The sequence below is a fragment of the Pinus tabuliformis genome, chromosome 4_1, assembly GCF_031772625.1.
Source record: "Pinus tabuliformis cultivar Carrire ecotype Pingquan chromosome 4_1, CPIR1, whole genome shotgun sequence".
NCBI classification, from domain to species: Eukaryota; Viridiplantae; Streptophyta; class Pinopsida; order Pinales; family Pinaceae; genus Pinus; species Pinus tabuliformis.
The window spans coordinates 982199384-982217372 of NC_142303.1; the positions used below are offsets into that span (position 1 = coordinate 982199384).

A 17989-nucleotide genomic window follows, 5' to 3' on the forward strand; every position below is an offset into this window, starting at 1 on the left:
AAATGAGGCAGTAAGTTTTTTTGGTAAACAGTATCAAAGATCTGAAGAATGTAGGTTTCAGGATATTCTATGGGGCATTGAAGTCTTCCCAAAGATGTTTGATGAGGAAACTAATGATAAAAAATTTCAACAAATCTTTGAGGAAGAGCTGCTTGGGATTATGAAATCATTTAAAAGAGATAAATTTCCTGGGCCAGACGGCTGGACAATTGAGGTTTTTACTCATTTCTTCGACCTTTTCAAAGGGGATTTGTTAAGAATGATAGAGGGTTCAAGAATGGAGGGCAGTATCAATACAAAGGTTGCTTCCACCAACATAGCACTCATCCCGAAGAAAGATGAAGCAGAGTCTTTTTTGGACTTCCGGCTGATATCCCTGTGCAATATTACTTACAAAATTATTGCAAAAATAATTGCTGAGAGAATAAAAGGAACATTATCCAAACACATATCATCAGAGCAGCATGATTTTCTAAAATGGAGGAACATATAGGATGCGATGGCAAGTACTTAGGAAGGATTATTTGATATTCAAGGAAGGAAAAGGGATGCAGTCATTCTTAAGATTGACCTCCAAAAGGCATATAAATGCCTCAAGTGGGGATTCCTAAGGTGCTTATTGGCAAAGATTGGTTTAAAAGCTTGTACGACAAACTGGATAATGGCATGTGTTGAGATGGTTAATTTTTCAGTGATCATAAATGGGATTCCCTCTCCTTTCTTCTCTGCCTCTAGAGGTCTCCGCAAGGATGCCTCTTATCTCCACTTTTATTCATTCTGGCAATGAATTCTCTCAGCCTTCATATCAATAAGGTTGTAGAGGAATCCTGATGTCTTCCGCTTAAAATTTGCAGGAGCATTTCGATTTCCCATAATCTTTTTGTTGATGACATCATAATGTTCACAATGCTGTGTAGACTTACATAGTTATGTTACTATGAGATTTTAAAATTTTTTCAAAGAGCAACAGGCCTTCAAATAAATTACGAAAAGTCTGTCTTTTTCCATAATGATTCGTGCCAAGATGAGATTGAATGGTTATCAGATCTGTTTGGAATCAAAGCCCAATCTATCAGTCTAGGATTAAAATATTTGGGCTTTCAGTTAAAAGCCGCTGGTTACAAAAAGGCAGACTAGGGATGGATATTAGATAGGTATTACAAGAAGATTTCCACCTGGAAATTCAGGTACCTTTCTCTTGCAGGAAGAGTGATCCTCGCCCAATCGGTTTTAAACCAATGGTTGTATACTGGGCTCATTTATTCTTCATCCCAGCAAGCATAATTATGGCAATGAACAAGCTTACGGCAAATTTCACATGGGGAGGTCAAGCAGGTAAAAAGAAATTTCATCTCTCAACTCTATCCAATATTTCCAAACCAAAGAGCTGCGGTAGATGGGGGCTTTTAGACTTGAAATCTTTTGGAAGGGCTTACTCTGTAAAACTCTGTGAAGAGGCATTTTTGAAGATGGTCCATGGAGTAACATAGTTCGGATCAAATATCTAAGAAGGAAGGATCTGGTATTTTGGCTCAGAAAGAAAAATGTGGGCTCTTCTAAGGGGTCTCCTGTTTGGCTAAGCCTCCGAAAAATTGGCAAATTTTTTCTGGAAAACTTATATTGGCACTTCCAAACAGGTAAAAATATTCTCATTGAAAAAGACCATTTCATGAGTGGTGTTGAAGTGATTGAGTTTAAGGATTCATTTCTAAATTTTCTCCACAGGAAAGGATTGTTTTATTGGGAGAGTCTAATTGTAGGCTGGCAAGGCCTGATCCCTCTTTGGAAGGAAGCTGATTGTATGGGGATGCTGACAGACATAGCTTTTTAGTGGAACAAATCAGAATCCATCTTAGAAACTGTGGAATCTTTCGCACAGAGAATTAGGATGGTCTCATATGGAGAAGTTCGAAAGTTTTGTCTGTTGTACAGGTAAAAGATGTTTATAGAGACCTGATTGGGCTAAAGCCTTCTCTCCTTAAGCCTACTATCCTGCCCATCCTCTAGAAATCGGATGTCCCTCAAAAATGATACTTTCTCCTGGTTGTCCTTCCACAATAGAAATCTATCTTGGGAAAATCTAAGAAAACGTGGATGGCAAGGTCCTGGGGTTTGTCCCATCTGCTAGTCTAAAGAAGAAATAAACTTCCACCTCTTTCTAGATTGCAAGAAAACTCATCTTCTTTGGTGGACTCTAGAGGAGTCCCATGGCATCCAGCATATGTCTCATTCCTCTATTTCAGATGCATTTTTATGGAGTAGTCTATAAAAAAATCATGGAGATCAATCTTCATCATTACGGTATGGTGTATCTGGAAGTGGTGCAATAAGTTTATATTCAACAGTAAGGCCTCCCCTTTTCGGGATAACATCTCCATCATCTCTTCCATTTATGAGTCGATTCCGCAGTGCCTATCCAAGGAATCATAACATAAAGGAAATGCGGTTCAGCAGGAACTGTCTCCTATGCCGAGGGCCTTCTTCGACAGGGCTGAACAGGGTGGTCAATGTGGCTGTGGGGTCATCATCTCGGTAAATGAAAATTGCCATTATCTCATTTATTGGAACGGGGGGAGGGATCAAACAGCAAGGCAAAAGCGATGGCCCTTGCTGGCCTTCTTCATTTCTGTCTCTTTATCAATCTCCAGGATGTTTCAATTTTTGGTGACTCTAAGGTCATGGTTGATGGTGTTCTTGGTAAGAATATAATTAGGAAGCCGCAGCTCATTGGATGGATTGACAGGATCAAATATTTATGGAACAGATCCAAGGGAGTTTCCTTTCATCACATCAAAAGGGACCTTAACCAGCGTGCAGATGATTTATCAAAACGAGGTCTTCAGGCAACTCTAGGCTTATGGTTCATGCAGGTTTCCTATGAGGGAAATATTTTCTCCATTCAGGATTTCTTTCCTCCTGATTTCTAACATTGCTTTTGATTTGGTTCTGACTCTTTGATCAATTTCTGGTTTTATTTTCTATTAAGTTTAGATGCTTCTCTCTGGGTGCTGAAGTTTGTCATCCTCTAATGTTGCTATTTCGAGTGAACATAGGTTCTCCAATCTGGCTTTCTTGTTGCAGGGAGCAGATTGTTATGATCCTTTTTGGTTTTTTAGTGGTTAATTTTAGTCTTCTCTATGACGAGCGAGACTATTTTAGACTCTGCCCTTTAGTGGCTATTAGTTTTTTGCTTCTCTTGGCATGCTCTGTTCTGATGCTTTCCAGTTTTGGATGGAGCTCATTTTGATGTTAATTTTGGTGGTAATTTCTCCTCTCCTATGTTTAGTCTCATTTATATGAGGATCAGTTGTGCTTTTCCAGTTTTGGCTGGAGCTCATTTTGGTGTTAATTTTGATTAATTTCTCCTCTCCTATGTATAGTCTCATATATATGAGGAACAAAGGTACTGGTATAATGTTATATTTATATTTCTGATATAAATACATTTATATTTATGAAGTCTTTCTTAACATAGATAAAACCACTTTTGAGCCCTCACTTATCTGCAGATATTGCAAGTTTAAAGCCTCACATACCTGAAATTTCTTCCTGCGAAGGAGATTTCCCTCATCTGTCACTTTCCTATTCAAACCAATGGACGGAAAACAATAGATTTGAAGATTGACAATGTTGATCAAATCTTCTTTGGACTCGTCCTAGCTGGGTAGCTACCTCCCTCCTTTCACTTCAAAGCACCCAGTCTACTCGTACCCTTATTGCATGGCATTCACTTGAGATAAGGACGACGAGATACTAAAAGGAGGAGAAATTCCTGGGTTGATCAATCATCCAACACCCAGAAAAAACAATGAATCAATAGACCCCTTCTTAACTGGGAATAGAAAGACCAACATGGCTTTTCTTGAGCAAGGAAAGCCCATGAAAAATATAATTATGTGCGTTGGTTCATGGTTACAACGTAACAACTACTTTAAAATATAATATTTCTAGGCAGGGAAAGCAAAATATATTTTCAAAGAAATTCATCTCGTTTTGAAGATGCAAACCAAAATTATAATTAATTTTAAAGAAAAAAAAATCTTAAAATGACTTTAAAAACTATTAAAAATATCATACACTACAAATACATTAATTACCAATTTAAATTACAAACAAACACCCAAAATACAATTAGATTTTATAATTTTCGAAAGTATTTTTTTTTTTTTCTAAATATGACTAAATTTATTAATGAAACAAAAAATAATAATACATGGAGGCACCATCCTCTGCAGATCTTGTCTCAGATTTTACCATGTTTAAACCAATAGTAACTGAAAACTACCCTCAAAGGGGAAACCAGTCCAAAATTCGAGGATTGAGCTACCCACACAGGGGAACCAGCCATTAATAACATTGTAGTAGAGTTTTTTGACCAAAACAACAAAATTGACATCAAATTTAACAAAACTTCAAAACAGACCAGAAAAAGACCTTAGCCTGCTAGGTGTCAGTAGGTGGCAGAGGTTCCTCCACAATGAGACACCTGTAGGCATCCATATCTTCTTCGTCGTGCTGTTGCCCGCTCGTCGTGGCTTCCATCTTCGCATTGCCGCCTGGAGTGTTGTGTACCTGAGCTGCGTCCGTCTGGTTCAGAGCTTCACCATGAGTTCTGCGAGTCCCCGAGCTGCTACTAGGAGTTTTCCATCTGCTGGTGCCGGTCCTTTCCTGAATGATGTGTTCCGGGCCGATAGAGCTCTGTGGCTCCTCTCTGAAGGCAATAGAAATGGTAGCTATAATGCATGGGCGCTCCAACGTACAACGAAACTGGAGCTGGGTAGAATGGCAGGGATGCATCGTCGGGTCAGAGTCATCAGGAGGTTGTTGGGCATCCGCAGCATGCCTATAGCCGGCCGTCTGGGCACGCCCCCTACCACTGCGGGTGGTGGGATACCGACCCGTGAAGTGAGCAGTTGTCGAGGGCGAGGAGGAATCCGCAGGAGTGGAAGCAAAGAGGGACAGCGAGGGAGGCTGAGGTGCTCTGCCTCTACTGCTACCCCTTCTACATCTCATCCTGTGCCACAAACGAGGCATAGTGGTCTGGTTGGAATTGGTTCGACGGGTGCTTGGAGGAGCAAGATGAGGGATGGAATGGCCAGTGGAGGCAGGAGAATGGGGAATTCGATTATCAGAAGCAGAATTCAAGGCCGAAGCAACAGTTCTGAAACAACAAATCAGGTTATGCGAGAAGTGGGCACCTTCAACCATTTCAATGCAACAAAGGATCTGGCACCTTCTCCCCGTAGTCGTGCAAGAGCTTGGCTCTGCAGCAGCGGGGAGGCAGTTACAGGCCAAAGGAGGCAGGACGGGGGGAAGGCGATCTGAAATTGCCATCTTATGGATCAGTGTGAGGTATCCTCAACCTTCACACAACATTAAATTTTTTTGGCTTTCACACAGCATTAAAACACCATTAATTATGGCAGTGGGCTTCTGAGTGGAAGCGTGGGTAGCCATGTGGCCACGCCACTTGCCAGCCTGAATTAGCTGCGTTGTACCAGTACAATTAATTACCCACATCCGGGAATAATTTTGGAAAGTATAATACTACAATTAAATATAAATAAATTAAACATTATTATTATTTTTTAAATAAAAAATATAATGTAATCTAATATATTAGATATGATTATTCATACAGACTGGAACACGAGGCTCTGATGGCTCTGCGCAGTGCGTCCTAGGGTTTGAGCTCTTGTTGTAACGGTAGACTGTGCCAGACAAAAGATTTCCTGCTACTTCTGACAGGCTCAGGAACTTTCAACCCTTAGCTAAACAATAATCTATTCAATGGAGCCCCCTCGGGGGGAGGGCGATGCGCCTCCCCTACATAACGACAAAGGGCAGCATCAGCGTGCAGAAGGCAATGGAACAGTAAACCAAGAAGAGAATGCAGATCTGAACTCTCAACGAACAAAGCAAGATATCACACCGCCAGAAGTTCGCTCAACAACATGCAAACCAGTTGCATCTGAGCGTCCAAAAGTAGAACTTCCTGCTCACCGAATCAACGCAAGAATACAGTACATGAAGTACCATGCTCTGATAGGAAAGTTCATCGGACTATGGCCAACAGAGAAAGCTAAGAGGCTGGATAAATGTGAAATGGCATCCCAAGGGACATATAACCTTGCAGCTAGGACCAAAAGGGTTCTTCACTGCTATATTCAATTGTCTGGAGGACAGAAACAGGGTGCTGGATGGAGGCCCGTATTTCTTCAATGTTGTTGGACTATTTCTCAGAGGATGGGTAGAGCGCTTCAACACGGACAAGGAGGATCTAAGTTGGGCTCCAGTCTGGATCTACCTGTATTCGCTGCATGTGGAATACTGGGAGGAAGCCTCATTACAAGCGCTTGGAAATGCTCTAAGCGAATTTGTAAAGATCACAGAGGAAACAAAAACTTGCAGATACACCTCATTTGCTCGTATCTGTGTCTACTTGAATCTCAACCGGGCTCTTCCAGATGCGGTAAGTGTCTCTCATGATGATATTGAATGGGTTCAACTGATTGATTATGAACACGCACCTTTCAGATGCCGCAGATGTCATGCCTTGGGACATCTATTTAGAGATTGCCCATTAACACAAAAGCCTTCTCCTTCCTCTGGACCGGATGCCTCTGAGGCAGACGGTTTTACCAAAGTAGCAAATCGCCAAAAATCTCACAAGAAGCAAGCCTCAAAGCCCAAGATGCCGCAATCCAACCCCTTAGGGCCTTCAACAAGCAATAGCTTCGGGATACTAGCAAATCATACAGATCTCAACATGGATCCGCCCTCCCCTTCAGATCCAGAAGCAGCGAAAGACAACCAGTCGAAACAGGTAGTGCCCTTTAAGCCTCACGAAGATTCTCAAAACAAGGAAGCTTCTACCTCCAACAAGCAGAAGGAACCATTATGGACATCCCAAGCAATGCAGATGGAGAACCCTCAATCCAGAAGCAAATTCTAATGAAGAATCGTACTATCCACAGTTCATGGAGGAAGAAACAGAAGCAATAGATATAGGGGACTTGGATATTCCAGGTTTAGAAAAGGCCTGCACAACAAATAATTTCGATGACATTCTAATGGGACAACTTGAGAATCTGGAACAAGTTCTATCAAGGGAGCAACGGCAAAAATCTTTGGGCATACAAACTGGCGGACCCTGGGATGGAAGATTCATAGCCAAGGACATCAAAAAGCGAGGAAGGAAAACTGATTTACAGAGAACAATCAGGATTGCACACATATTAGTGGAATCCGGCAGGTATTCCAAGCTAACCAAGTACTACAGATCTGAAAACAATCCTTCCCAATGAAGTTAATCTCATGGAATATAAGAGGGCTCAATGGCCCAAGGAAGATACAAATTCTTAAAAAAATGATAAAGCAAGAAAGTCCTCAAGTTCTGTTCTTGCAAGAAACCAAATGTAATTCTAAGGCTTTAGATAGATTTGCTGCAAAAATTTGGCCAGGGAGTCTCAATGCCGCTGTGGATACTGATGGAGCATCTGGAGGGTTGGCGATTCTCTGGGACTCAAGAGCTATCAATCTCAACAATATTCACTCACATAAGAACTTCCTTCAAGCATCCTTTCACATTATTGGAACAAATCGACATGGGATCCTTACTAATGTTTATTTTCCTCAGGAAGCATCTCTCAAAGCTGAAATCCTTAACTCCCTCTCTGTTCTCAATCATAATAGACAGCACCCCTTATGGATCTCTGGTGGAGATTTCAACATGATCACAAGAATGGAAGAAAAAAGAGGAGGCCGATGCAGAGGAAGTCAGGAAGGATTCCCTCTAAAGGATTTCATTCAGGCTAACTGGCTCATAGACCTACCTTTCAACAATGGAATGTTCACATGGAATAATAGAAGAGCAGGGAACCAGCAGATAGCCTCTAGGCTAGATCGGTTTTTGCTATCGGACAACGCTATCCATATTGGTGGAGATTTCTCAGCCTCCATATTGCCGCTCTCAGGCTGTGATCATTGGCCCATTTCACTTCAATGGTCACGTCCTGGAAATAAGATTCGCAGGCCTTTTCGTTTTGAAGCTTTTTGGATGTCCCATCCAGATTTCCAAAAACTTATCAATTCTAAATGGAACAATTTTACCCCACCTCCAGGCTCAAAAATGTTCCAATTCCAACAAAAGCTTAAGAATCTAAAGGGTAAAATCAAGCACTGGAATCATACATCCTTTGGTAACATCTTCCAGGGTAAAAGCTCCATCGAATTAGAAATGAAGCAACTGTAGCAAAGGATTATTGATGAGGGACGTTCAGAGGAACTGTCAGAACAGGAAAAAACTCTTGATTTGCAACTTGCAGAAAGGGCTAGGCAAGAAGAAACGCTATGGAGGCAGAAATCAAGAGTTAGATGGCTTAGAGATGGAGAGAAAAACACAAAATTCTTTCATAGTACAACCATCCAGCGTAGAATTCACAACAATATTACTCATATTCAAAATGAGCAGGGCATCAAAGTGGAAAAGCATGAAGAAATTGAAGGCGCTCTATTAAATTACTTCAAGCAAATGCACCGAGAGCCAAATGGAGACAGATCACAAGCTATAGAGAAAATTACCAGGAACATTCCTAAACTTATCACTGATGAACACAACCAACTGCTTCTCAAGCCCGTAGACCTACAAGAAGTGGAACAGGCAGTACGACAACTGAAAGCTGGTAAGGCTCCTGGCCCGGATGGATTTACATCCAACTTCTTCCACAGCTTCTGGGAATTGATTAAAACGGAAATCTGGCAAGTGGTTGAGGAGTCACGATCTCTTCGATGGATGTTTCCAGGGATGAATGCTACATTCATAGCTCTGATTCCCAAGGTAGATCTGCCCAGCACACCTGACAAATATCGACCTATAGCACTATGCAACATAATCTACAAGATTGTGTCTAAAATCATAGCATCCCGACTCAAACTGTTACTCCCTCTCATTATCTCGCCAGAGCAATCCGGATATGTGGAGGGAAGGCAGATTACTGACGGCATTATCCTGACACATGAAATAATTCACTCTCTGAAGACTTCTAAGAAGCCAGGTATGTTGCTCAAATTAGACCTCTCAAAAGCTTTTGACAGCCTAAGTTGGATGTATATTGAAAAAGTTTTAACTGCTTTTGGTTTTGCTGCCCCCTGGATTAGATGGGTGATGAGCCTTATATCCTCCTCTTTCTTTTCTATTTTAATCAACGACATTCCCTCTTCTACCTTTCATCCTTCTCGAGGAATCCGGCAAGGAGACCCCCTCTCCCCTTTTCTGTTTGTCATTATGGCTGAAGGTTTAGGCCGCAGTATCAAAATTGCTCAACAATCCCAGCTTCTCAAAGGTCTTTCCTTTCATAATTCCCCTGCTTTCACCCACTAGCAGTTCGTTGACGATAACATGCTTTATGGGCATCCTTCGGTCCAAGAAGCGCGTCAACTCAAAACTCTTCTTTTGGATTTCTCTGATGCCTCCGGAGCCTCCATCAACAAATCCAAATCGCACATTTTCTTCTTTCATACCCCCGCTCCTACTCAGTCTGCTATTATCCGCATTTTGGGTTTCACCTCTGCTAAACTCCCTTCCACCTACCTTGGTGCTCCCTTGATAGCCTCGGCCCTTAAACACTCTTCATGGAAAGTCCTTCTAGAGAACCTGGAAGCACGGCTTTCCTCTTGGACTCACAGATCTCTCAACATGGCAAGCAGGCTTGTTCTCATAAAAGCAGTTCTTCAAGCCATGCCGTTATACCTATTCTCCATTTTAGCTGCACCCAAATGGGTTCTCAAAGAACTCATCTTTCTTCAAAGATCCTTTCTCTGGGGCAGTAACGGCCATAAGCGAAAGTGGGCTCTGGTCAAATGGGAGACTGCATGCTTACCAAAGAAAGGAGGAGGAATAGGTTTGAGGGACCCCTCTCATAGTAATAAGGTTATGGGAGCTCGAATCTGGTGGAAATGGCTAACTGAGCCATTCACACCTTGGGCATCTCTTTGGACAGCGAAATATGCTAGGAATTGTCCTATGGAGGAACGAATAAGATTATCAGAGGTCAACCTGGGATCAATTATGTGGAACTCTACCCAACAACATAAGACTCTCATTCAGCAGCACAGCTTCTGGGAGGTGAAGAATGGTAGCACGGCAAGATTTTGGGAAGATTCATGGTAGCAGTTGCCTAAACTAAAGGACCAAATCCCTCTACATCCTCATATGGAGAAGAATATGCAACCTCAGGAGGCAGTGGAAAACTTCTGGAGAAATTCATCGAACCATGATTACAGGGAATGGCTTAAAGCAGTTCAAATCTTAAAGCATGGACCGACCCATGCTCAACAAACTCTAGAAACAGAATTAATGAAAAGAAGAATTCAATACTCTGAGGATAAAGATATCTTAAGGTTGGGATATGAAGAAATAAGCTCTTTTTCTACAAGAGAGGCCTACAACATCATGATCAAAAAACACATGCTGCCAGATCCACTTTGGAGCAAAATATGGGACCCCTCATTATGGCCGAAAATCTCTACATTTCTTTGGATCCTATGTCACAACAAAATTCTAACATGGGATAAATTAAGAAAAAGAAGCTTCCATGGTCCTTCCATCTGTCCGAACTGCAAACAAGAGGAGGAAACTACAAAGCATCTCATGCACTCCTGTCCGTTGGCTCAAAAGCTTTGGGAAAAGGTCAGTTTCCACCATCAAAAGGAAGGAAGAATCAATGGAGACATTATCGCTACTATCCGCAACTGGGCCCATAACCCTTATCAAAGTAAAATCTTAAATCTCCTTTGGAAGCTTATTCTAGGTTTCATCATGTGGGCCATTTGGAAGGAAAGAAACAACAGAATATTCAAGGACCACCACAGACAGCTGGAAGACATATGGAACATAATCTGTCAAAATATTGAAGAAACCATCTCTCTCAAAACATGGTACCAGGAGAACTTCCCATCAACTCCCCAAGAACAATCTATATGGGCTAATTGGAATTTCAAATGGAGGCCCGATCAGCTTCCCAAAGGAACAAAATCGCCAAGAAGCCAATCTCCTAAGAAATGGAAACTTCCACCCATCCATATGTACAAGCTAAATTTTGACGGAGCTTCAAAAGGGAACCCAGGAAATTCTAGTTTTGGAGGGATATTCAGAAATCATAAGGGAGATCCTCTCTTAACCTTCTTAGGCTCCAGAGGGTGGGACACCAATAACTCAGCAGAACTGGAGGGTCTCTGGCAAGGGTTACTAATTGCACAAGGCAAAGGTTTCTTCCCTCTAATAATAGAGGGTGATTCACAAATCATAATCAATATGGTTACAAGAATCCTTCAGGGATCCCCCTCATGCAAAGTCTGTAACAGTTGGAGAATGGCCAATAGACTTCACTCTATCGAACGCTAGCTTTCCAACCATAGAGCAGTCACTTTGATGCACACCCGCAGGGAAGGGAACAGAGTAGCGGACTTACTTGCTAATATAGGAGTAGAATGTGGGCTGCATATACATGTTGGACCAATTTCTAGCTTAGCCTCTGACTCACAACTCCTGGAGCTTGACAATCTCATGCAAAAGGACAAGTATCAGGAGGAAGCTGATTCCCCGGATGCGGGTGACACAGGTGTCATAAATGGTTCTCATGCCAACTGTTAATGGTGAGTACCGCATGCTGCAGAGCAGCGGGGCTCCCTAGAACTTCACCTTAAGTAAAGCGGATAGACAGCATTTCGACGGAGATGGCGGTATTTGGGCATTTATGGTTTGCTCTGTTCGAAGCATGGCAAGGATTGTAATATTCAACACATCCCGACTCTTCCCTCTCATGGTGTGTATTCATTCTTCTTGCTCTGAGTTTTGGTCTTCGACGGTTCAGGGGGGCAAGAGGTCTCCGTTTACAGAGGCGCGCTTCACAAGTTTCAGGCTCGTTTCAGGGGTAAGCGGCTCTCTCATCCTTCTCAAACCCTCTCAGTGTGTATTTCCTATTCTCTGGCTCAAGCATTTTGTCTCTCAATTGCCCTCTTTGCTTGTTCTATTGATTCTGTGGCCATCCATACGCTCCTCATTATGGTCCGCCAAGGTGGCAGGAAGCGACCCAGAGGGCATCATGGTGATGGCTCTCGGCCTACAGCCAGCAGCTCTGAGAACCCTGAACATTCACCCACCAATATCCCTCCCTCTCAGGCGAATGTGCAACCCCCTAGCCCTACTCATAGGCCAATCCCGAATAGTGCTTTTCAAACCACCCATTTTAAATTCCAAAGCAACCTCAACAGACCTATGATTTCTACCCATATCACCATCATTCTCTCGGAAGAAGAAAACTAGATCCATCCTCTGGCCTGTATCACTCTGGAGCCCTCTCTGAGCAGCGAGCAGCAGTTGACAGTGGGAAGCCAGGAGAAAGATCTGGTTGATCAACCAGGTCATATTGACAGCCCAAGAATCATTCTGCCCCATGTAGAAAATTTCCCTGTTGTTGGGGATGGAATTCTGAATGATACTAATCACCCAATGTCGATCCCAGAGGACGATAAGGCCGGCAATGAAGCTCTGTGTTTGGTTAGCGATTGTCCAGCAGAAGAGAAGAGGAAGCCTAAGGCCACGCGGCTCAGTTTTGTCTCATTTTGCTTTTTGGTTGTCAAGCAGATGATCGCTTCCAAGTTTCATTGAAGACTGACATGACTCAATTCCGTCGGCTTGACGATTTTGGTCATTTCCAGGGCAGTGGCAAAGTTTTTACAGTCAGACTCGCTATGGATACTCGCTTCCGTGTTCTCATGCACAATGTTCTTATCTACCGGTCCTTCTCTGATATGTTCTTCTGTCATGTAGTTTTTTGTAGCACATATGCCCAGAATCCTTCCATTCTGGAGCAAACTTGCTATGTAGAGAGCCCTTATGAATCTTCTGAGGCCTCAATTACTTGTAAAATTATTTTTATCTTAAGTTAATAGATAATAGTCTTTACTGGAGAAAAAAAAAATATATTAGATATTATTATTAATATTACAATAAAATATAAATAATTAAAATACAATTTATGAATTAATTTTTTTATTATTTTTTAAAATAAAAACAAGTAAAATATAATCATATATATATATATATAATAGATTCAATATTATTAGTTTTCCTAAAGAGAGAGTAGTTCCTCTTTCTTTCTTTGTGAGGGAAAAAGGAAGGTAAATGATTTGGTAGCTTTTAAAAGCTAAGCTTTTGGATAAAATGTAGTTAATTAAAATAAAAAAATTAAGCTAAGTATTATAGAATGAAATTTTGTATTTTATTGTGGTAACTTTAAAGGAAGTGACATTATGTTTTAAAAAATAATAATGAAATGATTATTTTTAATTATATAATTTTCATTTTATTTTATGCATAAAATTTTATAACATAATTTTTTTTGTTTCATATTATTATGTGCTCTAGAATGGGTGGCTTTTTGGGAAGACCTGGTTACCGGGTGCAAGTCCCAGAAGTGATGATTGACGCTATGTGATTCATTTCACTAGTTTCAATCCCACTTGTTCACCCCTATGAGCATCACCAAATGCAATGAGTGCTAAGTAGACTATTCAAACATCATGAGAAATTAGTCAATTACAACTACGTCTCATGAAAATGACCATAGATGAATGACTTACTTAACAAAGTTGAATCTCAAAATAATATATAATATATTTTATTATAAAATAATTAATTTATTATTATTTTTTTTATTAATTGTTTCACATAAGTCGTCGATTTGGCATAGTGTTATATTGCATAGCTTAGAGGGGGCTCGCCGCACTGTTATATTGTTTAAGCCCGTGGCTCGGTGGGATTAGTCGTAGTATTATAATGTATAGCCCAGAGGGGGCATGCCGTAGTGTTATATCGCAAGCCCGACGCAGGGTGGGGCTAGTCAGGGGGCATGCCGCGGTGTTATAGTCCGTGGCTTGGTGAGGTTCGAGCCCGTGAGCCATTTCTTTTATGTGAGCGAGACACCACCATAAAACAGTTTCGGCCCATAGCTTATTACGACTGCCGTAGTCTAACGAGACTGTTTTTTTTCTTGAAAATCATGAAATTTTGGTCATATTTTGAGAAAATCTGGCAAAGATTTTTGTAAATCCCAGTTAGAGTTATTAACTTTAAAATCTAGTCATATTTTGAGAAAATCTAGCAAAGAATTTTGTAAATCCAAGTTACAGTTATTAACTTTAAAATTTTAGGTGCCCTAGGTTTTTGATGGTGTTGAATCTATTTCCACCACCAAAAATATGATTCAAACGCTGCCTCTATAAGATATTTTGAATTTTTTTGCCGAGATTCTGAACCGTTTGGGCAATTCTTCCACCTCCATAGATGACTGCATTACGACTCGGCGCTTCAATTAGTTGATCATGTGGCTGGGTTTGTACAGGAAAACAAGTTATCATATCATTGTGAGAAATAATGAAGTGATAAGAGAAAGATAATGCTTTTGAAATTACTAGGACAAATAATGAAGAATGAGAAAGCTTGGTGTTTGGAGCTAGAAAATTCCAATTTCATTTTTTGTTTAAATGAATCTTCACCTCTTATGTATAACCTTACCAAGATAACCATCCACATAAATCTTTACGTATTAAAAGTGTATTGTATTCGTACCATATGATAAAAGTATGTATAATTTTTACATATTGTATTAATCTCATATGATAAATTTATTTATTGATCTCATAAAATGAATGTAATTTTGCATTGATGACCAGTATAATCACTTCTAAAATAACTCTTTATATCATTTATTCAATTCTTAACTTTTAATTAAAGAAAGCAACCACACATATCATTTTTTAATATTTTGATAAAATTATTAGTTCATGCAATTAAGTATAGTTTTAGTTTATAGGTTATGAAAAGTGGATTATTATTTTTTTAATATTTGGAGAAAATTGTTAGTTCTTGTAACTAAATATAATTTATAATAGTTTAAGAAGAATACAGGTGAGATTTTTGCAAATCTATTCCAAACACTAAAACTTCAAAGGCCGGAGTTGGTGATGGGACTTGCTTTCTTTTTGCTTGTATCTTTCTAAGTGAAATCTTTCTATGTGAGCATTTTTGTAGTTTTTGTTACTCCTTGCCATATTGTTTTCATATTTCTTTTATTATTTGAACTTTTTTTTTGTAAGCTTGGTATGACCTTTTCATTAATTTTCAAAAAATAGACAACTTACATATATATGTCTGAAGGTTAGGTGGCCTCACCCTGCCTTGAGCGAAAAACAAAAAATAATAACTCTGACAAGCCATGCTAGATATATCTAAGAGCCTTTGCTCTTCCTACTTGCTAGATACCTATAAACATAATTGATAATACGCCTAAAAATTTGAAATTGCTTCGTACAAAACTATAACCAGGGGTGCACTACCATTACTCATCATCAGGTGAGTAGGGTCTTTCACGGTGGAGCCTAGTAGTTTTGTGTGGGGAATACAAGGGATGTGTTGCTCTATGTGGTTAAGGCGTCCCTTTCGCTATTGCAATTGGAACTAGATCTTTTAAAACTATTTTGTTTATTATTTGAACTTAAAAACAAATCTGGAAATCATTTTATATATATATTTATAATATCCAGTTTTTATTTTTGTGATAGATAAAAAATTTAAATAAAGTTCAAAATGAAAAACAAAATTGTAGTAATATATTATTTATGGGTAGCTTAAGCAAAAGAAAAATAACAATATGAAAATTGAAGTTTTGAAAAGCAAAAAAAATTAAATGAATTGATAAAACAATCCAAAACTTGTGACCTAACCTACTAAGTTTAAGTTTATTGGAGTTGATTTATTGTTATAAATAAAAAATTTGATTATAATTAAATATATATTAAGAATAAAATAATAATAACTATATAGAAATTATTTGTATATTGTAAAATAAATGTATGAAAATTTAGATATAGTTATGGAAAATATTCTATTTTGATGATCAAAACAATCCAATCATTCTTTAAAATTATAAGAAATTTTTTCTTTTACATCGCTGATCATTTATAAAGCACAAAGATGTTAACATAATATTTGAGATAAATTTATGTTATGCATAGTGGTCAATATCAAAAATTCTCCATATATTTAATATGAAAATTAATAAAATATAATTACCATCAACTAAAAAAAATTGTAAATAATTACAAGATGTAACAAAGTTAATAAGCTTAAAAATTTACAAATAGCATTAAAAAACACAAAATTACATTATTAAAGAATGGACCTTTTGAAGAAAACAAATTTATCTTTAATTATAAGATAAGATAAGATAAGATAATTATATTTATGTCCAACTAATGACCAAAAAGTAGGTCAATGGGACTGTTGAGTAAACTGATGTATATGGAGAGTTGTATAAAACTTATGGTTGGATAGTCCTCTGACATTTCCAAAAATATAAATATATTACTTGGAAAAACTATTTTTGGATAAGAATTTATGAATGCTTGAAGTTAGCATTTGTAATGAGGACCAAAACTTCAAATTTATTTGAAAATCAACAAATTCGTTAAATATCATGCATGTTGAGGGTGTATCCAAATATTGGCAATTGATCAGTTGCTTCATGGCATGAACACATGCACCAATTAAACAATATGCATCTTTCAACAAATTTGAAAGTGAACAAGAGCATGAATTGTGGAGAGATGCTTGATGTTTAATAATCCCTCTAGACCCACAAAATATCAACATGTAACAGACTAAGCACCATGACGTGAATGACACTTAACACATGGAAATTTGTTGTTGGCCAAAAACAATGGTGTGGCAGCAGTGAGAACATCTAGTGCAATGACACGTGGCTACATGCATTAAAAAAATATGGATGCTTGATGTTTAGCAATCCCTTTAGACCCACAAAATATCAACATGTAGCAAACTAAGCACGATGATGTGAATGACACTTAACACATGGCAAATTGTTGTTGGCAAAAAGCAATGGTGTGGTAGCAGTGAGAACATCTAGTGCAATGACACGTGGCTACATGCATTAAAAAAGATGGGGTAGCTTGACACGGCATCTTTTAAGGAGAGGAGAGAAAATTTTCTTAACAAAGCTTCAAGGATTAGAAAGAAAGAAATTTTAACGTCCACCAGACTAGATATAGTTTATGGGACCACTACTTTCCCTGCTTTTTGACTTTGGCAATTCAATCCTCTTATTATTCAAATTAATGATGAGCTGACCCAACCTTTTAACGATCCCCTCACTGAAAAGACAATATCAAGTAACCGATGTTAACATACTATTGTAACTGTCTCTGATGTCTCTGAACGCATCACATTTCAAAATGAAATGTTTTTCCGATTCCGCTTCCCCAAAAGTGCAAAAAGTACACACCCAATATTCCCAACATTCTTTAGGTCTTTTCCACCAACCTGTTTCACACCATAGTTGATGCGAGTTAGTTCTTAATTGAGCAATAAGAATCTTTGCTCTCCATGGAATGCTAGCTCCAATATACTCTTTTTGTTGGAGGTCCCATGTGGGGTTGAATTCTTGAACATATTACTTCTTCTTTCTACCCAAATATTTTCCCCATATATGCTTATGAAACTGCATAACATAACTCTTTAAATCTTTGCTATTTGTGGGACATGCATTGAGGTAAATATTCCATTTTTGCATCCCTCTATTGTTTTGTCTCATCCATGATTTCTTTCTTTCATTCATTCCTTCATTGAAGATAACTTTATCATCTACCTTCTCCCATTTGCTCAATTCTCTGAAGATACCTTATGAGATGCACCGTAGCAATTCGATGGAAGTTGTTCTTGTTTCATTCAACATTATCTCATAAGAAACCAAACTTTTTATTTTAAACTTGCTCATGACCAAAGGTTTTTTTAATTTTCTCAATTTGCTTCTGTTTTGAGACAGGGATGCTGCTAGCCCACAATTCACACCCATATAATATCACTTGACAAACTAAGAGCCCAAAAAACACTTTAATTGTTTTCCAATCC

At 39.0% G+C, this 17989-nt stretch overlaps 1 protein-coding gene across 1 annotated transcript; it reads left to right on the top strand.

The window, feature by feature from the left end:
* The first annotated feature begins 7369 nt into the window (after positions 1 to 7369).
* Positions 7370 to 8254, top strand: LOC149179418 (uncharacterized). Its single transcript, XM_089422459.1, has one exon. The coding sequence runs from the start codon at positions 7370 to 7372 to the stop codon at positions 8252 to 8254; it is 885 nt and encodes a 294-aa protein (XP_089278585.1).
* Positions 8255 to 17989: the final 9735 nt, after the last annotated feature.